The sequence below is a fragment of the Ascaphus truei genome, chromosome 7 (genome assembly GCF_040206685.1).
Source record: "Ascaphus truei isolate aAscTru1 chromosome 7, aAscTru1.hap1, whole genome shotgun sequence".
In the NCBI taxonomy this organism is placed as follows: domain Eukaryota; kingdom Metazoa; phylum Chordata; class Amphibia; order Anura; family Ascaphidae; genus Ascaphus; species Ascaphus truei.
Genome location: NC_134489.1, coordinates 97880299 through 97905060, shown reverse-complemented (window position 1 = coordinate 97905060; position 24762 = coordinate 97880299). Strand labels below are relative to the sequence as shown.

General features: G+C 46.5%; 1 protein-coding gene and 1 long non-coding RNA gene across 6 annotated transcripts; both read left to right on the top strand.

Moving 5' to 3' along the window:
* The first annotated feature begins 578 nt into the window (after nucleotides 1-578).
* On the top strand, nucleotides 579-2602 carry LOC142498572 (uncharacterized). Its single transcript, XR_012802484.1, has 2 exons — nucleotides 579-1140; nucleotides 2413-2602. It is a non-coding gene; the product is annotated as an uncharacterized LOC142498572 (long non-coding RNA).
* A 3435-nt stretch (nucleotides 2603-6037) lies between these two features.
* Nucleotides 6038-24712, top strand: TMEM198 (transmembrane protein 198). 5 transcript variants are annotated; one of them, XM_075609561.1, is made up of 5 exons: nucleotides 6038-6751; nucleotides 8295-8624; nucleotides 9042-9617; nucleotides 17252-17451; nucleotides 18755-24712. In XM_075609561.1, exons 2-5 carry the CDS (start codon nucleotides 8462-8464, stop codon nucleotides 18896-18898), a joined length of 1083 nt encoding a protein of 360 aa, XP_075465676.1. In that variant the 5' UTR covers nucleotides 6038-6751; nucleotides 8295-8461; the 3' UTR covers nucleotides 18899-24712. The 5 variants fall into 5 exon arrangements, with proteins under 5 accessions (XP_075465676.1, XP_075465675.1, XP_075465678.1 ...); XM_075609560.1 differs by having other exon boundaries at nucleotides 6039-6751; nucleotides 8356-8624; XM_075609563.1 differs by having other exon boundaries at nucleotides 6058-6136; nucleotides 8356-8624.
* The last annotated feature ends 50 nt before the right edge of the window (nucleotides 24713-24762 follow it).

The window sequence follows — 24762 nt, the reverse complement described above, 5'->3', positions numbered from 1 at the left end:
ATGTGAATAAAAGAATACAAACACAAAATAGTGCAATATGTCTCAATTAGGACAGGTCAGACTGTCAGTATCCTATAGAATGTGTACTCACATACTATATGTTCTTTATAAGCATATCCAAGAATCAGTGGCAGTATCGTGTCCTCATGCGCCTGGAACGCGTGACCTTTGTCTAAAGTAATAAAAAGCCCAAATAGTGCAGACTGATATAAATGTTATCTGATGATGCAGTAAATATGTAACACACTCACATGGTGTCACAATATAACAGGCATATAGAGAGAGAGTGGTCGCCGTCCGAGACCCCCGGCGTTCAACTCGCTCGTATCTTCAGCTCTCTCCGCGTCTCTCCACTCTCGTCTGCGATTGGTTGGTTCCCGCACTTCCTGCTTTGGATGCCCGGATGTTGAATCGGAGAACCAGTAGCGCTGTGAGCAGCGTCCTGCACAGCGCTGACCTTCCACACTCTATGCGTTTTACAGGATTCCCTGATGAAACCGGGGATCCGGCGAAACGCGTAGAGTGGGGAAGGACGCTATGCAGGACGCTGCTCACAGCGCTACTGGTTCTCCGGTTCAACATCCGGGCATCCAAACTACGAAGTGGCGGGAACCAACCAATCGCAGACGAGAGTGGAGAGACGCGGAGAGAGCTGATGATACGAGCCACTGATTGAGCCACCTGTGCTGAAGCAGGGATATCCTGCAAACCTGACCCTTGCTGTCCCTTAAGGATTAGAGTTGTCCACCCCTGATTTAAATGGTATCCTGCCCTTATTTATTGGTGCCCTTCTTGTTCCCTCTCTGTTCTCCTCCCTCTCATTCCACCCTCTTTTTTGCTATTCATCACTCCTCCTTCTCCTGCGACCCTCTTCCCATTCAATGCTTTAACTTCTTTCTCTCCTCCCTTCTTTCTCTCGCCTCATTCCTCCATTCTTCTTCCTCCCCGCCTCTCAGCTTGCTGAAGCGTTTCACAGGCTGGCCGGTGTCCGATCTGCGGGATGTGCTGCGTTCCACATGGCACAGTAACCCCTACGTCCGAGGCTCTTACACTAACGTCCCCGTTGGGGTGGATGCAGTAAAGGAGCAGACAGCGCTAGCAGAACCTCTTCCTTCCACTCATCAGAAGAAGAAACTCCGGGTACGTTGTCGCCACTGTCTGTGTCTTTGTCTGTTTATTCCTCCACCTGACTTTTACCATCTAACATAGGGGTCTCAAACTCAGTCCTCAAGGGCCACCAACAGGCCAGCTTTTATGGATACCCCTGATTCAGCACAGGTGGCCCAATTGAAAACTGAGCAACTGATTGAGCCACCTGTGCTGAAGCTGGGATATCCAGAAAACCTGACCTGCTGGTGGCCCTTGAAGACTGAGTTTGAGACCCCTGATCTAACATCAGATGTCTCTTCTCTATGCCTTTCTTCCCCAACTATCCTGGTATTTGTATCTTGTCTGTCCTAGTTATCCCCAACTATGTGTCGGGAGCCTGTGACCAAATTCTACATCTCATTGTTATGGGTTATTTTTTATCACATCCTCCTACATATCACCAAAAGTATTAGCAGGTCCGTGGTTGATTATACAGATCTGTACCCATATATATTATTGAGGATCATGTGCAGAGAATAATGCTTTGGGTTCTATCCCCATCTGATTCTATTTTGGTCTGGAATACAGCTTACTCCCTTCATTACCCACTGAATCCCAGTCCTAGATGTCTTCTTGATTATCACACCCTCCTTATGTAATAATAACGTTAACTTTATTAATATAGCACTTCTCTCCTTATGGGACTCAAACTGCTTCACAGTCACAAAAAGGGAAAAAAAGAAGAAAACATTTCAGGTTATTAAAGAGATCAAACACAAGGAAAGATACAATACAGGATGTACAGCTGTGGCTATTAAATGCCGGACAGGTTGGGGTTCATTAATTAAATGCCTGGGTAAGCAGGTAGGTCTTGAGCCTCTTTTTATAGAGTCCCAGAGGGGGGGCCTCTCGCACTGTACCAGGCAGACTGTTCCACAGAGTGGGAGCAGCGCGCACTAAAAGCTCGGGCCCTGAAGGAAGTTTAGGAGATTCTGGAAACGTTTCGGTGTCCTTTATCTGCAGGTGGAAGTGAGCGAATGGGAGTGCGCGGAACAGGAAGCTCTCAGCTGGGGTCCTGGTCATGTAGGGCTTTGAATGTCAACAGGCCAATCTTGACATAAACTCGCCGTTTTACAGGCAGTCAGTGCAGAGAACAGGCGTCGTGTACCTATCTCCTACCCACGTTAGCACTTCTGTATGTTCCCATGTGCTCCTGCCTGTCCTGCTCTGTCCTCTCCTCTTTACCAATGCTCCGTTTCACCTTTCCCTGGTTTCCTCCCACCTGAACCTGGCTCAGTCTTTCCTCCCCGTTCCCATATACAGCCTCTGCAGGTGCTGTTTGCTGGAGAAGCCACTCACACTAATTTTTACACAACAACTCACGGTGCCTTCCTGAGCGGGGTGCGGGAAGCAGAAAGGATCCTGCAGCATTATGAGGTCTGGGCGACCCCGCGCCTCTGATGCCTCCACTTACCACTTGGTCTGCAATAAAAACATCAACCTGGAATGCCAAGTCCACGTCTCTGTGTATATGCGTGTATGCAGCGAGTGAGACCTCAGCCGTGGATGAGGAAGCCCCCTTTTCTGTGTATGATACTGAGAAACATAGGGGGCATTTCTCTGTTTGTATGTGTGGGAACATTAGATCCAGGCCAAGTGAGGTTCTTTAAATATATCTACTGGGCAGGATGAGGGATCCTCTAGATCAGAGGTTGCCCGGTCTTGTCCTTCAGGGCCACCAACAGGTCAGGTTTTAAGGATATCCCTGCTTCAGCACCGGTGGCTCAGTCATTGCCTGCACCACTGATTGAGCCACTTGTGCCGAAGCAGGGATATCCTTAAAACCTGACCTGTTGGTGGCCCTTGAGGACTGGAGTTGGCATCCCCTGCTCTAGATGTATAGGGGAGTGTGCTACATCCAGTATGGTAACGCCAACACATAGTGAGTGAAATCAATCTCTAACACTAGCACGGACAGGGGAATAGCCTCTGTGTGTAATAGCAGCGTGGATACCATTTACTTTCTGTAACATTATCACAGTCCAGGTGCTACCTATTTGTGTAACACTAGACGCTCCACTCTCTGTGTATGGGACACTAGTATTTACATCACTAGATTCCTCATTTTCTGAAAGTATCCCAGCCTGTAAGAACCCCTGTCCCGTTGTGTGACACTAGCACAGGGCAGTGTAACGTCTCATCTATTAGGTGAATACTAGATGGGTAAATCCCCTCTCCTCCCCTTAGTGAGCCCTACTCACTGTATGCATCACTAATCCAGTCTGAGTGACCGAATCTATCTGCTTTCTATGCCATTGCAGGCCACATCCAGTATTTACTCGCTGTGAGTTGGAATATTTGATCTCTGGGTAGAGTTGAGATAATTAATTGTGGTATTTGAACAAATTAAATAAACAGATGAAAAAGCTTTGGCTCATACACTGCTGCTGCAGTGACAGCAGCATCTACTAAACATGAAGCAGATGTGTGCGCCATCCACGTGCAAATATTTATATACACACAAAATATATTGTATGTAACCATTGTATGTTTTGTATATTATATATACAAAACATTTTCAGATGCTAAATAATTGTGATTTATAGGTTGGATTATTAAAGAGAGCTTGAATTAGGACTGGACATTATTTCATAGTGTCAGCCTGTACTTGCTAACAGTTTATTTGGTGCAAATGTCTGGACCTTACCATTACCAGCCCTTAATAAAACATCAAGAACATCTTTTTTTGGTTGGGCTCCAGTTGGCTGTCAATCTAAAAGTAGTAAGGTGTTTTGTTACAATATTGTAATATATGTATTATAATATGGTTTAGCAATAAGCCATACTGTATATATATATATAGATTTATATATATTTTTTTAACACCTATAACTATACGCAGAATGCTATAAACGTTTAGGTACACTCACAATGCGAATGTCTAACTGCCATGGGTACACGTCCTTGCGTAAATATAGGAAATATACAAAAAAAAGTTGCATTTGGGGCACTCGGATAAATTGAAAAAACTGAAGAACTACTTATCTGCACGGGACGCCAGTGGATGAACCAGGAACACCTAACCGGCCCCGAAAACATCCACAGTCCAGCAAGCCACAGCAAAATATCATTTTAATACATCCAATACTACAAAAATATACAAGTCTGCAATGTTCAAGCCTACATGGCTCTTTGTCAAACATACAGAGGACATATATCAACGAAGAAGAAGCATTGTACATTACTCCAGCGGTCTTATGCAAAAAGTGATGACAAATGTATTTCAAAATATCAATTGATACATTCTTCATCACTTTTTGCACAAGACCACAGGAGTGTGCTGTACAGTGCGTCTTCTACATCAGGGGTGGCCAACTCCAGTTCTCAAGGGCAGGGATGGCCTTACCTCTAGTGGGGCCCAAGGCAGCATGCTGACAGCAGGCCCCCCCTCCGGCAGCGTCGTGACATCATTACGTCATGGCGGTATGTGACGCCTCGTTGTCATGGCAATGCGTCATGTGATGTTGGGTCACCATGACAACACGATGCTGCAGGAGGAGGTGACTCCCCCCCTTCCCCCCTACCCACACACATAGCACACCTACCTTCGGATGAGCAGTGGTCTTGCACCGCCTCGGGGGACTCCCGAGCTCTCCGGTCGGGCGAAAATTGGATCCTGGCGCCGACAGGAGGAGGGAGCGCGGGGACCCCAAAGGCATGGAGCCCAAGGCAACCGTCTTTCTTGCATTGCCCTAAGGCTGGCCTTGTGTCAGGCCACCAACAGGTTTTCAGGATGTCCCTGAGCACAGGTGGCTCAATCAGTGGTTCAGTCGGAGAGGGTACTGCTATTAGAATACCTATAAGGTACTTTACACAAATAACAAAGGGATAGGCAGACCATAAATATGCAAAAAAAATATCTTATTGGCCCAGTTCGGCTCTTGATAAAGGCTCCAGCCGAAATGCTGGACCAATAAAAGCCATTTTCTTTGCATATTTATGGTGTCCCTACCCCTTTGTTATATTTATATCGATATATAGATATAAATATACATACATAAATAAAATGTATACATGTAGTAGATCAAAATAATGCTTTTAGCAAAGTGATATTTCTGCGCCTTATTAATGAGCTATGTTAATGCCGTGTTGTAAGCACATGTATGTGCTGTGTTTCATCCAACTACAAGACAGCATTTCCCACGTCCATTTTATAAATACATATACGTGGGTGTACTGTGATTACGGTGATACAGTATCTTTATATAAGCCTTGTTGGCTGTACAAGGAATCTGAGAAAAGGCCCCAATGGGTGTCTGCTCCCGCAGGGCTAGTAGTATTATGGGGCATAAATATGCATTATTGATGAGGTAGAATTAGGAAGTACTTATTACGATGAGCCATCTCCCTTTCACACTGAACTGGCAGGTGGAACAGACCGGCAGTGCTTTCTTCCCACTGATTGTTCTCCCTTTTGTGACCAAGTTGGTTTCTCCTGCCTGCTGCTGCTACGCTAGGAGCTGTCCAGCACAATCAGGAGGGGGAGAGGGACGAAGGGAGGGGTGGGGGAGAGGGAAGAAGGGAGGGGTGGAGGAGCAGAGGAGCTATAAGAATAGAATAGGGAGGAGGACAGGGTAATAAACGTAAAGGGAAAGGAAAAAACGGCAATGGGGGGGGGGGGGGGAATGGGGGGAGTGAGAAATAGAAGGAGAGGTTAATATGGGGGGGAAGAGGGGGATGAAGGGAGACATGCGGAGAATGGGAGTAACAGAAGAGGAGTGGTAGACAAAGGGAGAGAGGGGGATACCCAGAGGCAAAGGAGAACAGGGGGGGGGGGGGGGGAGCTGCAAAAAGTGCCAAAGGAAAACTGGAGGGGGGTGAGAGGAGGAAGCAGACAGAGGGGGGGGGGGGGGGGGGAAGGGTGAGTGTGAGAGGGGAAAGGGAGGGGAAAGGGGAGGTCTATTCTCACAAAGCCCCTCCAACCGCAGAGGGAGAAGGAAGGAGAGAGCAAAACAGAGAAAGAGATGGGGACAAAGAGAAGAAAAGGGTGAGAGGGAGGGAGGGCACAGAGAGACGGCATAGGGAGAGGCTTAGTCACAGAGAGCACAAGGGAAAGGCAGACTGTACAATGAATATGCGAGACATACAGAGTAAGAGACATAGGGGGAGAGGAAGGATATAGGGGGAGTGTTCAGTGAGATAGATTCAGAGACAGAGTTGAGAGACTGCAAGAGAATTTGATAGACAGAGGGAGTAGCAAATACAAGGGAAGAGACAGACACACATTACATGTGAGACAGCCACAGAAATACATAGATATTTAGGTTTACTTCGCGAGCAAATAACACACAGGAAAGTGTAAGAGACAACCAGGAGAGTGTAAGAGACGCACAGGAAAGTGTAAGAGACACATAGTGGACTGCCCCAAGCAGAGAAGCAAAGCAGTAGAATGAGAAAGAGACTCCGTGAGACACACAGAGAACGCGAGAGACAGAGAAAGACAACAGAGATCGTCATTGCACGAGGAAGAGACAGCTAGAGAGTCAACTGGGGATCAAGAGACACCTAGGGAGAAAGCTCTGCTCTCTGCCCACACCATGGTCCGGATCTCAGGACACCTCCCACGGACGTGACTCACCCCACCCGGGAGTGGGGGCCCGAGGTACTGACACTAAATACCCAACCTCACCCTCCCATCCTCATTATTTCCCGGTCATCACCAGATCCCACTTGGCCCCTCTTGCAACGCGTTGATGGCCTATCTGCCACTGGCATGAATAGTATCCTAATCAATATATCCCATTCACCGCTTCTTCATTCTCAGACCATTCAGTTGGGCCTGTCAAGACTCGAGAGGTTAAAAGCACCGTCCTCATAATTAGATGGGAGCTGCTCCCCATGGCCAGGGTCTGGGTATGAGTGTCTTTTGGGGGGGGGGGGAGTAATAAGAAGACTGGCAGATGATGGCTGGGGATGAACAGATGGGTGAGGTCTGGGCTGCCTTGTTCTTGCTTTAGTTTGTGTTGTTTATGTTGTGGTTAACCTCTTCTTGTCAGTCTAATAGATAAGGAAGGAGAGAAGGCTTGGAGGTGAGCATTTATGGAGGATAGGGACAGCCCTGCCAAGCCTCAATTACTTACAACAATAACACTGGTCTCATCCATCTTTAGCACAGACTTGTAGGTTTACATTTGATCCAGACCCCACAAATCTTCACTTGTGTTCTAGTACTTTGTAAAAAGGCAGAAAGATAGAGGGAGCGACAAGAGGGGGCAATATGTTGAAGGAGAGCAATATATGCAAGACAAAACCAATGTCCAGGGTAAGGCTGGTATTTATTGCACGTGTAGGATGCTCCCGTTGGCTTGATAAGGTACACAAGATGATGTGAGATGTGGGAACTCAATGAGATGTGTGTTATTGGAGTTCATGGTTTAGTGGTCAAATGTGCTCATGGACTTAGTTGAATGCACATAGGGATATAGGGGTACAGAGATAACTGGGTGCATATCATGTGAAAGGTAGATATACAGTGGGGGAAGGAAGACCTCTAGTAGGCTAATGCACAAAGGGATAGATGGACAGTGTCAGATGGGTGCACAGAGGTGGGTGGGTATAGTGTCTATTTTTTTAGATGGGTACTCAGTATGGATGGTTACATGGAAATAATTACATAGGTGGGTGTATTCTTTAGGATGAGATTTGTGGACATATTGTATGAATCAGATGCGCAGGGCAAGTTGATTAGACACAGTTCACGGGATTAGTTAGGGGCAGAGGCCTCTCAGAGTAACCCGGTGTGTACCAGTTTGAACTACTGTATGACAACTGCTAGTCACAGCTGTGTCTCACAGAAGAGGATTTCCCCCAATCAGATGATATGACGGCTTTAAACAGTAATCCTCTGCAAAGCACAGGGAAGGAGAGGAGGGGAGGGAGAGAGAGAAAGGGAGATAGAGAGAGAGAAAGAGAGAGGAAAAGAGAGGGAGAAGCTGCGGAAAATAAAACTAGAAGAGAAAAGAGGGAAGAAGAGATAGAAGAGAATAATAAGCCATTAAAGGAGATGCTCTAATTTGAGACTCTGTTGCACATGTTGACTTTATTAATACCCCTGTGGGTAGAGCATGTCTTGGCTAATATAATTTTGGATGGGTTGGAGGTAATGTATTTTTGGGGGTCTCATGATGTGGGTGGTATCGTTTTAGGTAAAGTACATGCCACAGCAAGTGCAATTGATGTATTCAATGGATTGTTCAACCCATGCAGGTTTGGTAAGACACAACTCTGCATGGAACTGTCTCCTTAACACAACTTTTGAAAACAAGAGGAGGGAAATAAAGGAGGGCAACACACACATACCCAGTGTGGAGGCATGACAACCACTATGCAAACTCTACGATTTCAGCTGCTGCCCCCTGAGCCGGGGCAGGACTGGCCACCATCATGTGAGCAGGAGATAGAGAGAAGGTATCAAGTGGTTCCCTCCGTAGTCTGTGCTATGTGCTGCCTCTTTGGAATAATCTACTGCTTCTTTGGTGAGTATTGCCAGACAACATTTGCTGTGTAGAGTGAGTGTATCATTTTTGGTCCTCCCATTCCATAAATAACTGCCATGTTGCTGCTTTGGTTCACATTTACAATCTGGCTATCATTCTCTTAAAATTGGCTTATACATTCTCATCCTTTGGTGTTGTATCATATTTCCCTTCTGCCCCTCGGCCTTGGTTGTTAGACTTGATGGTTGCTTGTGCAAAGTTGTCTAAAAAGCAGTCTCCTTTTCAGACAGTCTTTCTGGCTGTCTCTCAGTAATACTTCTGGTATCTCAAGCTGTCAATTAGTATGTTCGACCATTTCGCAGTCCCATTGTCTTTGGGCTATCTCTTCTATTCAGGCTGTCCCATAGACAGTGGTTTTAATTGGCTTGCCAGTCTCACATTGTCTCTTCTAACCAGGTTACCGCTGTTTCAAGGCTGTGATGTTCTTAACGGGCCTGATGTTTGGCTCGGTGGTGATCTTCATGCTGTGTTACAAGGAGCGGGTTCTGGACACACAGTTAAGCGTAGAAGCCAGCGTGGGCATTGGACTGGGCATTGGGGTGCTCTGTGGACTGGTCACCATGCTTGTGCGGAGTGTCGGACTCTTCATGGTGGGCTTACTGCTTGGGCTCCTGCTTGCCATAGCAACGCTGATTGTCATGGAGCAGTTCTACCACCCACGCACAGTCTGGGTCCCAGTTGCTCTGCTGCTGGGCATCGGGATGCTCTTCGCAGTGCTGACCCTTCAATGGCAGCGCTTGTTCACCACACTCTCCACCGCCGTCTTCGGCAGTGCTATCATGACTGTGACGGTGGATTACTTCATTGAGCTCTTTCTGCTGGTGCAGTACGTGTACCAGCGAATGAAGGTGGCTCCCCCACAGACCGTATGCTGGTACAGCTGGGTCATCCTTGGCATTTGGCCAGTGCTCAGCTTGCTGGGAGTGCTTGTGCAATGGAAGGTCACCGCAGAGGGCTACTCACACACAGAAGGTAAGTGCATGGGCATTACAGTGACTTATTCAAAGGAAGAGGGTCTAGAGCAGGACCAATGAAAGTTGGGGTTTTGGTGAAGATAAAAGTGCTAAAGATTTACTATTAGTGTATGATTTTGGAACAGAGCAGATTTAGGATTATGGTTAGACTAGAGAGGTCAAAGGTAGAGTTAAACTAAAGGGTAATTCTATATATACGTCAAAGTGGCAATTTTTGGCCAAAAATCTTTATAGAATTCAATGGTTATTTTTGGCTGAGAACAGACTCTACTAGCACTTGGGCATTATAGACTAAGGCCCTAAAACCCAGATTTACTAAAGGGTGGGTGCTAAAATTTAGCCTGCCTTAACTCCCATTTATTCTAACAGGAATTAAGTCAGGCTAAAGCTTAGCCCCCTAACGTAAATTATATTACAACAAGTGCGGCAAACAAAATCAGATAATAGAAGTGGAAATACCTGCCCTGGGGAGCTTACAATCTAAGTGGTATGTTAGGAGATTTGCAGAGGCAGCAGGTGAGGGAATAAGTGCAGTAGATGGCAGTGCTTGGCCACTGTGGGCGGTAGGAGTTACTGCAGGTCTGGGACAGGAGCCATGAGTCTATGCGTTTTAAATGCTTTATATAAAAGGTGTGTTTTTAGGTTTGACATAAAGTGGGGAGAGAAGGTGCTCGGTGTATACTAAGCGTGAGGGAATTCCACAGGTAAGGGGCAGTGCGGGAAACAGGTTTAAGATGAGAGAGAGAGCAGTAGAGGATGACAGGATGGAAAGGAGACAGTTATGAGCAGAGCACAGGAGACGAGCGAGCAAAGATGATATGTAAGAGCAAACAAGCAGAGAGCCTTGAAGGTAATCTAAAATGTGATGGGAATCCGGGAGAGGGATTTAAAGCAGCAGCAGAACAAGCTGTGTTTTTAAAAAATTTTTTTTAAATTTTTGCCCCTTTAATATGTGCATCAATACAATCCACACAATGATAAGTAATTAGCCAAGTTGATGATCGATCCGTTCTCCTGTGATCGATCTGCAAAGATTCAGATCGGGGTGGGAGGGGGGGGGGGGGGGGGGGAAATGGCTGTCAATGCAGCAGAAGAGGACCAAAGATGCAAAGTTCTGTGGGGAAGATCATGTGGCCAGGCAGTCACTAGATACAATTGGTGCACTGCTAGAGAGAGGGCAGGGCTCAAAAATGGGTGTGCCAGAGCCTGTTTCAGAAGAGGAAGGGGACGTGGCTTTGTATATGGTTGCTATAGAAACAAAAAAGGCTTGTTACATTATAAAACATTACAAATGACTGAGCGACTGATTGAGACACCTGTGCTGAAGCAGGGATACTGAAATTAATAAGATTGCCGCTCACCAAATGTCCAAAGAATATATACAAATAGATAGGAGGTGCATACGGGAGATGATAGCATATATCAGAACAGGAAGGGGTTAAGAGAGAAACACCCAAAAGAATTCCTATGTGCACTCACCTATACTATTAAATGGCTGGGAAGGATTCAATCCCTGGGTGAAGACCCATACACCATTTACTAATTTACAATAAAATATTTTAATATACAGATATGCAAAGACAAACACAATTGTTAAAAGAAACAGGGAGTGCGTGCGAGGAGTGGAGTGGGCTATGTAACCCTATATAGTCAGCAACCTGCTACCAAATATTTAACCCTGTTGGTAAATCATACCAGACTACTGCATGAAGCCTTCTATCAAACACTCACTCATATACTAGGCGAGGTGTAGGCATAACATAGTCATGGCAGATATATGTTTCAATTACCGGCATAGTGCAGCACCAATTACCTTGGGGTAGGATATTCTGAGTAACCGTCTACATATATAGATTAGATGTGTTTCAAGTCCTACTCATGACTATGTTATGCCTACACCTTGCCTAGACGATATATAGGGTTACATAGCCCACTCCACTCGTCGCACCCACTCCACTCCTCGCACCCACTCCCTGTTTCTTTTAACAATTGTGTTTGTCTTTGCATATCTGTATATTAAAATATTTTATTGTAAATTAGTAAATGGTGTATGGGTCTTCACCCAGGGATTGAACCCTTCCCAGCCATTTAATAGTATAGGTGAGTGCACATAGGAATTATTTTGGGGGTTTCTCTCTTAACCCCTTCCTGTTCTGACTGAAGCAGGGACAGCCTGAAACCTGACCTGTTGGTGGCCCTTGAGGACCCTGGCTGGCCACCACTCTTTTAGGTGATTAAAGTGCTTCTTACTGAGATATGGTGCTGTTAGCTGGTTTATTGTTAAATTAAGAGTCAGTGTGAAGGTGCATTTTAATTTTGAGATTACTGTTGATTTAGAGCTGAGATTACAATTCATACCTAGGTTAAAGTTCAGGGCAGTGCAGGTAATGGCATTAGTGCTGGGATTAGTAGTATTATTTAAATTAGAGTTACAGGTAAAACTGGTGTTGGGATTTAGTTAACCTTGGAGAGGTGCATTAGGAGTTTGACTTGTCTAATATCTAGGTTACAAACCCCCTTTTACTGTAATATATAATATATATATATATATATATATATATATATATATATATATATATATATATATACATCCTCTGTTTTCCATACATTTCCCAATGGTAAACAAATTACATCTGACCCCTCCTAATATGTCTGGTAGCTTTCTACATTTGAGAACGTGGCTGGGATAGAGCAATAGGCACGAGACAAGCAGGACACGGGGAAGGGGATATAACCTCCGAAGAATCTCACTGTTACAGTGTCAATTCTTACAACTGAAACTGTTAATAAATCAGTAGATTTTGAGATGTTTGGGGGAAATGTAGGATTGTCCCTGTAACTGGCTTGCCCTTCATATCATATGTTGATCTCAAAGTTGATTTTGGATAATATTTCACCTTTAAAGCTGCAGACCAAGCAACATCCTATATGTGTGTGTGTGTGGTTTTTTTTTTTAATAATAAATCAGTTCTGTACAATGAGAAAATACTTGCAGCATTAAAAAAAAACCTCTGAATGCCATTTTTAATGTATTATAATGTAATAAGCATTATTGGTTTCTATAGCAACCATTTAAAAAGTCACATCCTCTTCCTCTTCTGAAACAGGCTCTGGCACACCCCTTTTTGAGCCCCGCCCTCTCTCTAGCAGTGCACCAATTGTATCTAGTGCCGGCCTGGTCACATGATCTTCCCCACAGAACTTTGCATCTTTGGTCCTCTTCTGCTGCACTGACCGCCATTTAGTGAACTCCCGAGCCGAATCTTCTTCGCCAATCGATCACAGGAGAACAGATCGATCGGCAACTTAGCTCATTACCATTTGGTGGATTGTGTTGCTGCACATATTAAAGGGTAAAAAATACAATTGAAAAAAAAAAACCCGACAGTTTGGACGGCTGCTATAAGGTTTATGCTGTCCATTCTCACTGCTGTGTCCATGTTGCCGTTGTGAGTAAGCTATGTTTAGCGGAACTACTATTACTAAGCTTGACTACTATTTGGTGTAAATTTTAAGCTAAAACTGTGATTGGTAGGATGGAAGGATTATGGTTGGTGTCATTGTTGGTGTTAAGTCCTATTCGGTTGAAGTTGAAGTTCAGCCTGGTGTTGTGAATGCGATTTTGCATGTTTCTACAGAGTTTCAAAGCAGAAATGACATACCCAGAAGGATTTCTCACATAGAGGGTTATTTAAGCTCCATTATGGGTTAATGGGCGTTAACTCGCATTCAAGTTAATGGGATTTAATGCCCATTCCAGTGCCTTAACCTGTATCGGACCTTGCTGAACCTATGGGACAGCGAGTATATGAGATACTGATGTTTAAATAGCACTTTAGCTTGTAACATATATTCTTCATAGTTGCCCTTTTACAATCTATCTTGATCTGATCACCACTTTATTTCCCACCGCTTGGGAAGGGTAGTCCTAGTTTGTGGTCCAACTATGGGGTCATTCTACCTCCACCGTAACTGTGCAGGAGTTCTGGCTGTTTTCGTCTGAAAATCCCCATTGAATTCAATGTAGATTTTTGTCTGAAAATGGCCCAATCAGGTGTTTTAGTGGCTATAGAACAGGGCCCTATATATTTATCTCCTTACATCCTTGCAGTGAGATTTATCGCCGAGGTGGAGTAGTGTCGTTATATTCACCGACAAAGAGACCTTGCAAAACCTTACAGACATCTTACTGGTGTGTGAAAAAGAGACTTCTGAGATTTGTGGATCTCTATACACTATAATTTTCATCTACAAAAACATCATGTGTTGGCCCAGTAAAGGGCATCACGCCCAAATGTGCACCTCTCCAGGGCCAATAAGGCTTCTATAGCTTAGAACTACGCCTGTGTCATGGCTAGATCAAGGGTACTCAACTCCAGTCTCAAGCCCCCCCAACAGCTCAGGTTTTCAGGATATCCCTGCTTCAGCACAGGGGGCTCAATCAGTCTTTGCTTCAGCACAGATGGCTCAATCAGAGGCTCAGTCTTACTGAGCCTCTGATTGAGCCACCTGTGCTGAAGCTGGAATATCCTGAAAACCTGACCTGTTGGGGGGGGGGGGGCTTGAGGACTGGTGTTGAGCCCCCCATGGTTAGATAATGCAATCGGAATGTACCAACATTGTACATTGGATACACCAGAAAAATCTTTTAGGTCATTATTGCAGTCAGCCTAATGAATAGAATAAGGTTACAGTTAAGGGAATGCCTGAAAGATGACAAACAATGTTGCTTTTGGAGGTTATCATGTTTAAAATAAAACTAAGATTTAAAGAGCTAATCCAAGCCGTCGGATGTATTTGCGATTTATATATATATATAGCACCCCTGACAAAGTCTTTTGAAGACGAAACGCGTTGGGTGTGTTCTGTGGACTTTATTCTGTCCAGTTTTATTGCATTTATGCTATCTCACGTACGGGACTATTTCTATCCGGTATTATAATACCAAGCATAGCCGTATACGTTGCTATCCTTGCGGGGGTTTCCGCAGTCTATCCGGAGAGCCCAGTGATGTCATTGAAATCTCGCGAGATTGTGATCAGAGACCTATTGCAGTGACGGAGGGCTTGGAGAGGCGTGAGAGACGCTTCCTACCTCTTCCGGTCCACGGAGTACAGCGCAGTAGCTGTTGTTTCTCCTCCACACTAGACGGCTACATCGGAGCGGCTGGTATCCTGCATCACGGCGGGCGATTGAGTATTACTCATGAATGCTTTTATTCCTGTTATGTTTGTGAGTGTGCATTTTTATACATCCAACTCCATATACATTTTATATAAAAGGTGTATATATATATATATATATATTTGTGTATATATATATATATATATATATATATATATATATATATATATAAAAAACAAAAAGAAAGCGCGCAGCCCATAGCGTAAAAACGTAAAATTTAATAAAAATATACGAAAAAGTATAAAAAGCATTTGAATATCACCACCATGGGAACAGCAAGAAGTAATCTCCACAGCACAGGTGCATCAGACGCTGTCAGCTGCTTGACCAAAAGTTCAGACCTCGTGGATAAGGTAATCACGATCAATGCGGAAGTCCCGAGTAGTCAGTCTCTTCCTACCAGCTGTGTTCTCGTCCGAACCAACACTGGAGCTCCGTGCGGCAGGGGAGGAAGCTCATCACCAACCAACCGCCCCACAGTGATGACGTATCGCCGTCGCTGCGTTCCTGACGCGTTTCGTCAGATGGCTGACTTTGTCAAAGGATGAATATCTCCACTCAGACACAGATATATAACAAAGCAGGAGGTCTCTGGAGCTGAAACCCGTTAATATCAGCTCCGGGGACCCCCTGCTTCCGGAGATCCTTACCTCCGAATTAGGTGCCGGTAGCGGCTCTCTTTGGCTGCCAGGGTTCACAATATGTCCGCCGTTTAAATCTTTTGCGTCCTGCGGGCCAATGGGAAGCCGGGATGTAATCGGTGCAGCTTCCTATTGGCCCATGTGCCGCAGGAGCTTTAAACTATAAAGAGCTGTTTGCACAGCCGGAGCTACTATCGGAGGTAGGTATCTCCAGAACCAGGGGTCCCCGGAGCTGAAATTAACGGGGTTCTGCTCAGGGGACACCCTGGTTCACCGGCTTTTTTTTTACAATTTGAGAACAAAAACATTGCTGTCTTGGATTGGGTTAAATGGTTCTGTGTTATATTAGGCTGTGGCCCCGCTGCACACGTGTCGGCGAAGCTGGCGGCGCGTGCACCCGAGTCCCCCGGTCTGCAGTGAGCTGCAGGGGGAAAGACAGGGGGGGGGGCGTGACGGGGGAGCGGCCGTGACGTAACCCGGCAGGTTCGCCCTCATTGGCTGAACCACGGGACGGTGTGACGTGGCCTATCGCTCCGTCGCGACTCCTGATCTCAATTTTCTTGAGAGCAGGAGTTTCTGTCGGCACAGCGTGGCGCCCCCCCTCGCAGCGGCCGCGGTGAGCTGCGGTGTGCCCCTGTGTGCTGCGGTATGCCCCGGTGTGCCCCGGTGTGCTGCGGTGTGCCCCAGTGTGCTGCGGTGTGCCCCGGTGAGCTGCGGTGTGCCCCGGTGTGCCCCGGTGTGCTGCGGTGTGCTGCGGTGTGCCCCGGTGTGCCCCGGTGTGCTGCGTGACTTTCCTTGCGTGCATGTTATTTTCTGCCGTTTCTTTTCCATCACAATGGATAATAGATTAAAGCGATACCCGTAATGGTCCCACTGTGACGTTGACATGTGTAGGATTCAGGGATTTTTTTTTTCAAGCAGAAAATGGAAAAAAATAAAATAAAAACAATAATAGTCATTTTCGCAGCAATATCTGGTCTCTCATAAATAGAGAAAAATGGGTAGTTTAATTGTGCTTTAAAGCTGCAGACCAAGCAATATCCTACATGTGTTTTTTTAAATAAATCAGTTCTGTACTATGAGAAAATACTTGTAGCATTTTTTTTAAACAACTCCGAATGATATTTTGAATGTATTATAATGTAACAAGCATTCCTTGTTTCTATAGCAACCATTTACAAAGTCACATCCCCTTCCTCTTCTGAAACAAGCTCTGGCACACCCTTTTTTAAGCCCTGCCCTTTCTCCAGCAGTGCACCAATTGTATCTAGTGACTGCCTGGTCACATGATCTCCCCCTAAAGAACATTGCATCTTTGGTCCTCTTCTGCCGCACTGACGGCCATTTAGTGAACCCCCGAGCCGAATCTTTGCTGATCGATCACCGGAGAACGGATTGATCAGCAACTTAGCTAATTACTTATCATTGTGTAGATTAATATGTGCATCAATACAAAGGGGAAAATAATGGCAGCTGGGCTGCAGCTTTAAAGGGCATATTATGCAATATGTAATTGGTACCGGCTAACATCAGGGGTGGCCAACTCCATCCTCAAGGGTCAGGTTTTCAGGATATCCCTCCTTCAGCACAGGTGGCTCAACCAGTGACTCAGTCAAAGATGGAGCCACTGATTGAGCTACCTGTGCTGAAGCAGGGACTGATTGAGCCATCACTGCTCAAGCAAGGACTGATTGAGCCACGTGCGCTGAAGCAGGGATATCCTGAAAACCAGACCTGCTGGTGGCCCTTGAGGACTGGCATTGCTCACCCCTGGGCTACACCAATAACCTGCCCTCTTTTCTCTCAGTTATCATCAGCCGACAGCAGCGCCGGGTCCAGCTCATGAAGATAAAGCAGAGAGAAGAACGGAAGGAGAAGAAGAAGAAGAAGAAGAGGCCTCACCATCATCATCCTCCCCCACAACACAAAGCCCCTCACCCCCCTGAGCCTGCCTTCCGCAGGAAACCCACCCCCATCCGGCGCTTTGATGGGGATGTGATTTCCCCGGTAAGTGACATCGACAGGGTGCAGTGACATATTCATGGACGTCTCTGCCGGAGGGGCCACCGATGCACTGCCACGTGTGGTACCGGGACGGGAGCAGTTATAGTCTTCAGTCATTGGTCTGGTCTACTGCCGGGGGGGGGGGGGGCTCAACTCCAGTCCTCAAGCCTCCCAACAGGTCAGGTTTTCAGGATATTCCAGCTTCAGCACAGGTGGCTCAATCAATCCCTGCGTCAGCACAGGGGGGCTTAATCAGTCTCTGCTTCAGCACAGGTGATTGAGCCACCAGTGCTGAAGCAGGGACTGGTTGAGCCACCTGTGCTGAAGCAGGGACTGGTTGAGCCACCTGTGCTGAAGCTGGGATATCCTGAAAACCTGACGTGTTGGGGGGGGGGGGAGGGGGGAGTGAGGGGGAGGTTTGGAGTTGAGAACTTCTGGGTTCCGGTAACACTTGCAATGAGATAACACGCGGGAGGGATTATGGTACCAGACCAATATGAGATGCAATGGTAGAACTCTAATAATAAGATAACGAAGAGGTCATTTTAGTAAGAATGCATTCACTATAATGATAGATGTATATATTATGTGTTAATGAGCGTTACAGGAGGTGCCAAGCCAATGCTGACTCTGTTGTGAGTTTGCTTTCCTGCCCTCACCCTAAAAGCCCAGGTATTCCACACAGGTATTTCTCCCAGGTATTCTGCCCTGGTATTCATCTCAGGTATTCTGCATAGGTATTTTGCGTAGGTATTCTGCGTAGGTATTCTGCGTCTTCTGCCCAGGTATTCCGCCCAGGTATTCTGCATACAGTAGGTATTCTGCGTCTTCTGCCCAGGTATTTCACATAGGTATTCTGCCCAGGTATTCTGCGCAGGTATTCTGCCCAGGTATTCTGCCCAGGTATTCCACATAGGTATTCTGCGCAGGTATTCTGCGCAGGTATTCTGCCCAGGTATTCTGCCCAGGTATTCTGCCCAGGTATTCTGCGTAGGTATTCTGCGCAGGTATTCTGCCCAGGTATTCTGCCCAGGTATTCTGCCCAGGTATTCTGCGCAGGTATTCTGCGCAGGTATTCTGCGCAGGTATTCTGCGTAGGTATTCTGCGTAGGTATTCTGCGCAGTTATTCTGCCCAGGTATTCTGCCCAGGTATTCCGCGCAGGTGGAGTTGGTACATTACTGGTGTAGTGCTCAGTGGGAGATGTGAGCAGGGCAGAGCATGCATGGGGTTATGAGGATGTCTTGGGGTTGGGGGACACAACGGCCTGTGGTGTTCGGCTTGTCACGTCTGTCTTCTCTCCTCAGAGTTACATTCAGAGTTTCCGGGACCAGCAGTCAGGCTCCTCAAGAAGCCGCATGACTGGAGCTCACACCGTGGTGGATTTGGACTACGATTGTGGCTCTCGGGTCCCTCTGACGGCGGGAGCAGCATCGGCCGTGCGAGTATAACACACAGCGGGATAAGCAGAGAGGAGGATCAGGGAGTGAGGCCTGGACACTGTGACACTGCACACACTGCGCTGTTACACAATACACACTGCATTCTCACACTGCACATCTGGCCCTCTTATACCATACACACTGCATTCTCGCACTGCACATCCTGCACTCTTACACCATACACACTGCATTCTCGCACTGCACATCCGGCCCTCTTATACCATATACACTGCGCTCTTATACAATACACACTGCATTCTCGCACTGCACATCCTGGCCTCTTAACCAAGCACACAGCACTCTTATACCATATACACTGTATTCTCACACTGCACATCCTACCCTCTTACACCACACACACTGCGCTCTTACACCATACACACTGCCCTCTTACCCCAAACACACTGCACTCTTACACCATACACACTGCACTCTTATACCATACACACTGTGCTCTTATACCATACACACTGCCCTCTTACCCCAAAAACACTGCACTCTTACACCAAACACACCTCGCTCTGACACCATACACACTGCACTCTTACACCAAAGACACTGCGCTCTGACACCATACACACTGCGCTCCTACACCATACACACTGCACTCCTACACCATACACACTGCGCTCTTACACCATAGACACTGCGCTCTGACGCCATACACACTGCGCTCCTACGCCATACACACTGCGCTCCTACACCATACACACTGCGCTCTTACACCACACACACTGCATTCTCACACTACACATTCTGCTCTCTTACACGATACACACTGCGCTCTTACACCACACACACTGCGCTCTTACACCATACACACTGCGCTCTGACACCATACACACTGCGCTCCTACACCATACACACTGCGCTCTTACACCATAGACACTGCGCTCTGACGCCATACACACTGCGCTCCTACACCATACACACTGCGCTCTTACACCATACACACTGCATTCTCACACTGCTCTCTTACACGATACACACTGCGCTCTTACACGATACACACACTCTTACACGATACACACTGCGCTCTTACACCACACACACTGCGCTCATACACCACACACTGCGCTCTTACACCACACACACTGCGCTCTTACACCACACACACTGCGCTCTTACACCACACACACTGCGCTCTTACACCACACACACTGCGCTCTTACACCACACACACTGCGCTCATACACCACACACTGCGCTCTTACACCACACACACTGCGCTCTTACACCACACACTGCGCTCTTACACCACACACACTGCGCTCTTACACCACACACACTGCATTCTCACACTGCTCTCTTACACCACACACACTGCGCTCTTACACCACACACTGTGGCATCCAAACACTGCCTAGTGCTTTTAGCCATTGCACACAGTGACATTGCACACAGTGACATTGCACACAGTGACATTGCACACAGTGACACCGCACACACTGATCCCTGACGGTATTTACACATTACACTCTGACACTATACAACCTGCACTTCCACCTACCTCTCCACAAACACTACAAATTGTGTCTATTTAACCACACACACTGCAATTCTCACCTACCTCCCTGCACTCACGCTGCAACCTCCGACCTCTCCTGACACCTCCTCTCGTGGACTGCAACCCCTAAAATCACTTCTACCCATGCAAGCTGGAACAACAGAAGGAAAACCAAGCCAGGCAGTCACCCCATCTGCCTACATCCTACTGCCCTATCTCTGCTGCCCTTTGCTCCTGTTCTCAAGGGGCTTTAGTGCCACCTGGTGGTCATGCTTAGGAACAGTAGGGAATATGCTTTCTGTGCAAATTGATGAAACTGGATGTATATAATATATTAAGAAAAAGTGTTTTTAAACTATGAACGGACGTACCCCTGCTAAATTCAGAAGAATTAATGAGATACAGTGGGGGTGGTTCAGTTCTCTAATCCGTTAAATTCAGGAAGAAAAAATAAGCCACAAAACAGATTCCGCTGGGAAACAAGAGACTTTTATGAATTTTTCCATGGACTTTTTTTAAATTATTGGTATTGGTGGGAGTTAAAAAGTAGAGTGTGAGTTGGTAGTGTATGCATTTAGATGAGTGTGAGTGAGAGAGGGAGTTTAAGAGACAAAATGGGGTCCAGAGTTAGTTATTCCATAACCTCTCTGCCACGCTACTGGAGCATTAAATCCTTTATTTCTTTTATCAGGGTCTATGTATCAACCGAGAGAAAAGTGTGTTTAGACGCACTGCTTTATTTTTTGGAGCAGAGCTGCGGTGTATGTAAGAATAGTTTCCTGCATCTGATGCAGAATTTTAGATTTACCCAACTTCAGCTATGGAGGATTTGGGGGGACAAGTAAAATAACAAAATATTATTGACACAGAATGTGATATCTCATTATAATCTGTGCCCCATGTAACTCCCCCCAACTCCTCCTACTTACTCTCCCCAAGGTGCAAGCTGGGGCAGAGACGCATAATGTGATACATCTCATTATAATCTGTGCACCATGTAACTCCCCCCCAACTCCTCCTACTGACTCTCCCCAAGGTGGAAACTGGGGCAGGGACGCAGAATGTGATACATCTCATTATAATCTGTGCACCGTGTAACTCCCCAAAACTCCTCCTACTGACTCTCCCCAAGGTGCAAGCTGGGGCAGAAACGCAGAATGTGATCCATCTCATTATAATCTGTGCACCATGTAACTCCCCCCAACTCCTCCTACTGACTCTCCCCAAGGTGCAAGCTGGAGCAGAGACGCAGAATGTGATATATCTCATTATAATCTGTGCACCATGTAACTCTCCCCAACTCCTCCTACTGGCTCTCCCCAAGATGCAAGCTGGGACAGGGACGCAGAATGTGATACATCTCATTATAATCTGTGCAACATGTAACTCCCCCCAACTCCTCCTACGGACACTCCCCAAGGTGCAAGCTGGGGCAGAGACACAGAATGTGATACATCTCATTTTAATCTGTGCACCATGTAACTCCCCCCAACTCCTCCTACTGATTCTCCCCAAGATGCAAGCTGGGACAGGGACGCAGAATGTGGTACATCTCATTATAATCTGTGCACCATGTAACTCCCCCCAACTCCTCCTACTGACACTCCCCAAGGTGCAAGCTGGGGCAGAGACACAGAATGTGATACATCTCATTATAATCTGTGCACCGTGTAACTCCCCCCAACTCCTCCTACTGACTCTCCCCAAGGTGCAAACTGGGGCAGGGACGCAGAATGTGATACATCTCATTATAATCTGTGCACCGTGCAACTCCCCCCCAACTTGGCTTACAGACTCTCCCCACATCGCAAGCTAGAGCAGACGGATGCAAAATTGTAGCAAAAAGATTTGATACAAGGGGGAGGAATATGAAAATACCCTGATTTTGCACCAAAATTGTCTTGATACATAGACCCCCTAGTTGGGAGGGTCGTTGCCTCCACTGTCTGCAGGAACAGAAATAGCTAATAATACCTCTCAGCAAACACCCAACCCGGATCTATGGCCACATGACTTCTCATGGGGAAGTAACAGCTCAACCCCTAACCTGCATTCAGTAAAACGTAACTTCTCTCTCAACAATAGGGCCAGTGCCCTTTCACTTCTCCCCCAGCTAATGGGACCAATAACCCTTCAAACCTCTCCAATTCTGCAGGACAAGTAGGCCAGTGTCCGCTGCCCCACGATACTGGGAAACCCAGAAGGTTGTCACTACATGGCAAAGGATGATGTCAGAATGCCACCTGCAGAGGGACAGATATAGTGCAGAGAATGTAAGGTACGCTTCAGTCCCCCCTCCTTTCCCAGCATGCATATTGTGTAGAGGATAGAAGGCACAGGAAGGAGAGACAATGGGCAACCATTGTGTGTCAGAGGGGGTATGTATGATTTAACTCCTTGGCTGCCAGTTGGACCATGCATTGTGTTGAAGGACTCTCTAGCGGTGTATTGGTTAAGGAGCAGCTGTGTGTTTTGGGTGTAAGGACTGGGGTCCATGTGTAAAGGGGTCCAATGTTAGAAAGGTGTTCTGAGAGTGTGTGTTTTGTTGGGGCAGGGTTCTTTATGTCTTCTTTTAAATATTTTATAAATGTGCCAAAACTCCCCGTCCCATGTAAATATGAAACGAATCCCTGGTGGTTGTTAAAGTTATTTATTTCAGCTCTTTACTGGACGATACGTTTCTTGTTTTGCTTTCTTCTTTGTGGCTCTCATTTCACCGCACAGATCCTGTTACTAAGGAAGGGGGTTTATGCGAGGAGCAAGTTCAAAATGAGTGAATTACTCCCATCAAAGCTTACTTTGTAAAGTGTGAGATTTTCTGATAAGAGGTTTATATATATATTTTTTTTAATTATCTACAGCTGAAAGTGTATGCAGAATTCACAGACAAAATGGATTCCTGCAAATGTATTTCGATGTCGCGGGTACAGGGCTCTAGAAGACCCTTACCCAAACTGTTTTCCAAGTTCACATACAGTTTTAGAACTATTAGACCATGGGTTCCCAAACCTTTTGTGACCAACGGAACACTTGACCGTCCAGAAGTGTCGGACACCAACCAATGGCGCACACACACACACACACACACACACACAAAGACTTACCTGGGGGGATGGCCTCCAGTGCTGCATCACTCGCGGATGCAGACGTTTGGCCCGACTTCCGGCGCGGACCGGCACGCAGCCGCTGTGGCACTGCGGTCGCGGGCACCCACGAAAGGCTTGGCGGGTGCCATGTTTCCCGCGGGGCACCGCATTAGGGACCCCTGTATTAGATCATGCCTTCTCCCTGCCCTGCTTCCTTCCTCTCTTAGTAAGGACATGTTCAGGCTGCGAGGAGGTGATTTTGTAATAGAAAAGCAAAGGAACTGGAAGTCTCCCATTAATGGCGCAGTAGAGCCCTGGTATTGTAGGATGCGCAGATGTGGGCTCTGGTTATCCGCAGGGCCCTTGATAACAGCATGTACAAACTGCAGCGGTTGTGCCCTCAAAAGAAAGAAAGGTTCTTCTTATTGTAAGTGAATAGCTGCAGTATTTATACTGTATTCAGATACACATTATGGTAGCAGTATGTGACTTTCTTAGTTGAAGACGGTGTAAAGGCCAATAAAGACTATTAAGAAAAACACACAGAGGAGCGTAAAAAGAAAGGCAGATTCAATTCCACATATAAAACACTTTATTAACAATATAGGCAAGATAAAAACGTACAATGTAAAAATAGGGGGACAAACAACAATTCCACAGCCTTTCCCACCTCCGGACAAGATGTTCCCGTGGACTCCTTCTGATGCGTACGCTTCGCGAGAGGGTATTAAGGCAGACAGGGGGAGGCAAACCCCTCTCCAAGGCTGGGGGAGACGAAACACTCAAACAAGTGACGTCACTGCGTATTGCGGCCTGTGCCAGTAGACCAATCACCTCAACGCGTTTCGCCTGTCAATACGCTTCACCAGGCCCATAATGTCATTTAGGCCGAGTACTGAAAATATTTGCCCATACGAGCTCCGAACATCGGTCTCTCGGGCGCTCTTACCTTACCCCCCACCGTTGCCCTTTGGAACTTTTTCAAGACTATAAAGAAAGCCAACTCTCTTAATGTATTTTATAAGAGGAGATCACTCTTATAGGAGCGGTGGTACGGATTACAAGAGCACGTGGCTCCATGTGGTCTGATCTGTGGGATATTCGTAGAAGACGCCTGCACACTGGAACAGAGAGTTTTCCCCCCAGGAAGAGACAGTGACCAGGTGAGATATTCCTACAAGGCTGGGCTCTTATGATTCAGGATGAGGCAGGTTCACGGGTTTAAAATACTAACTAACTAATACTAACTTTGCGACCCTAGTTCGGATGTCAAACTTTAG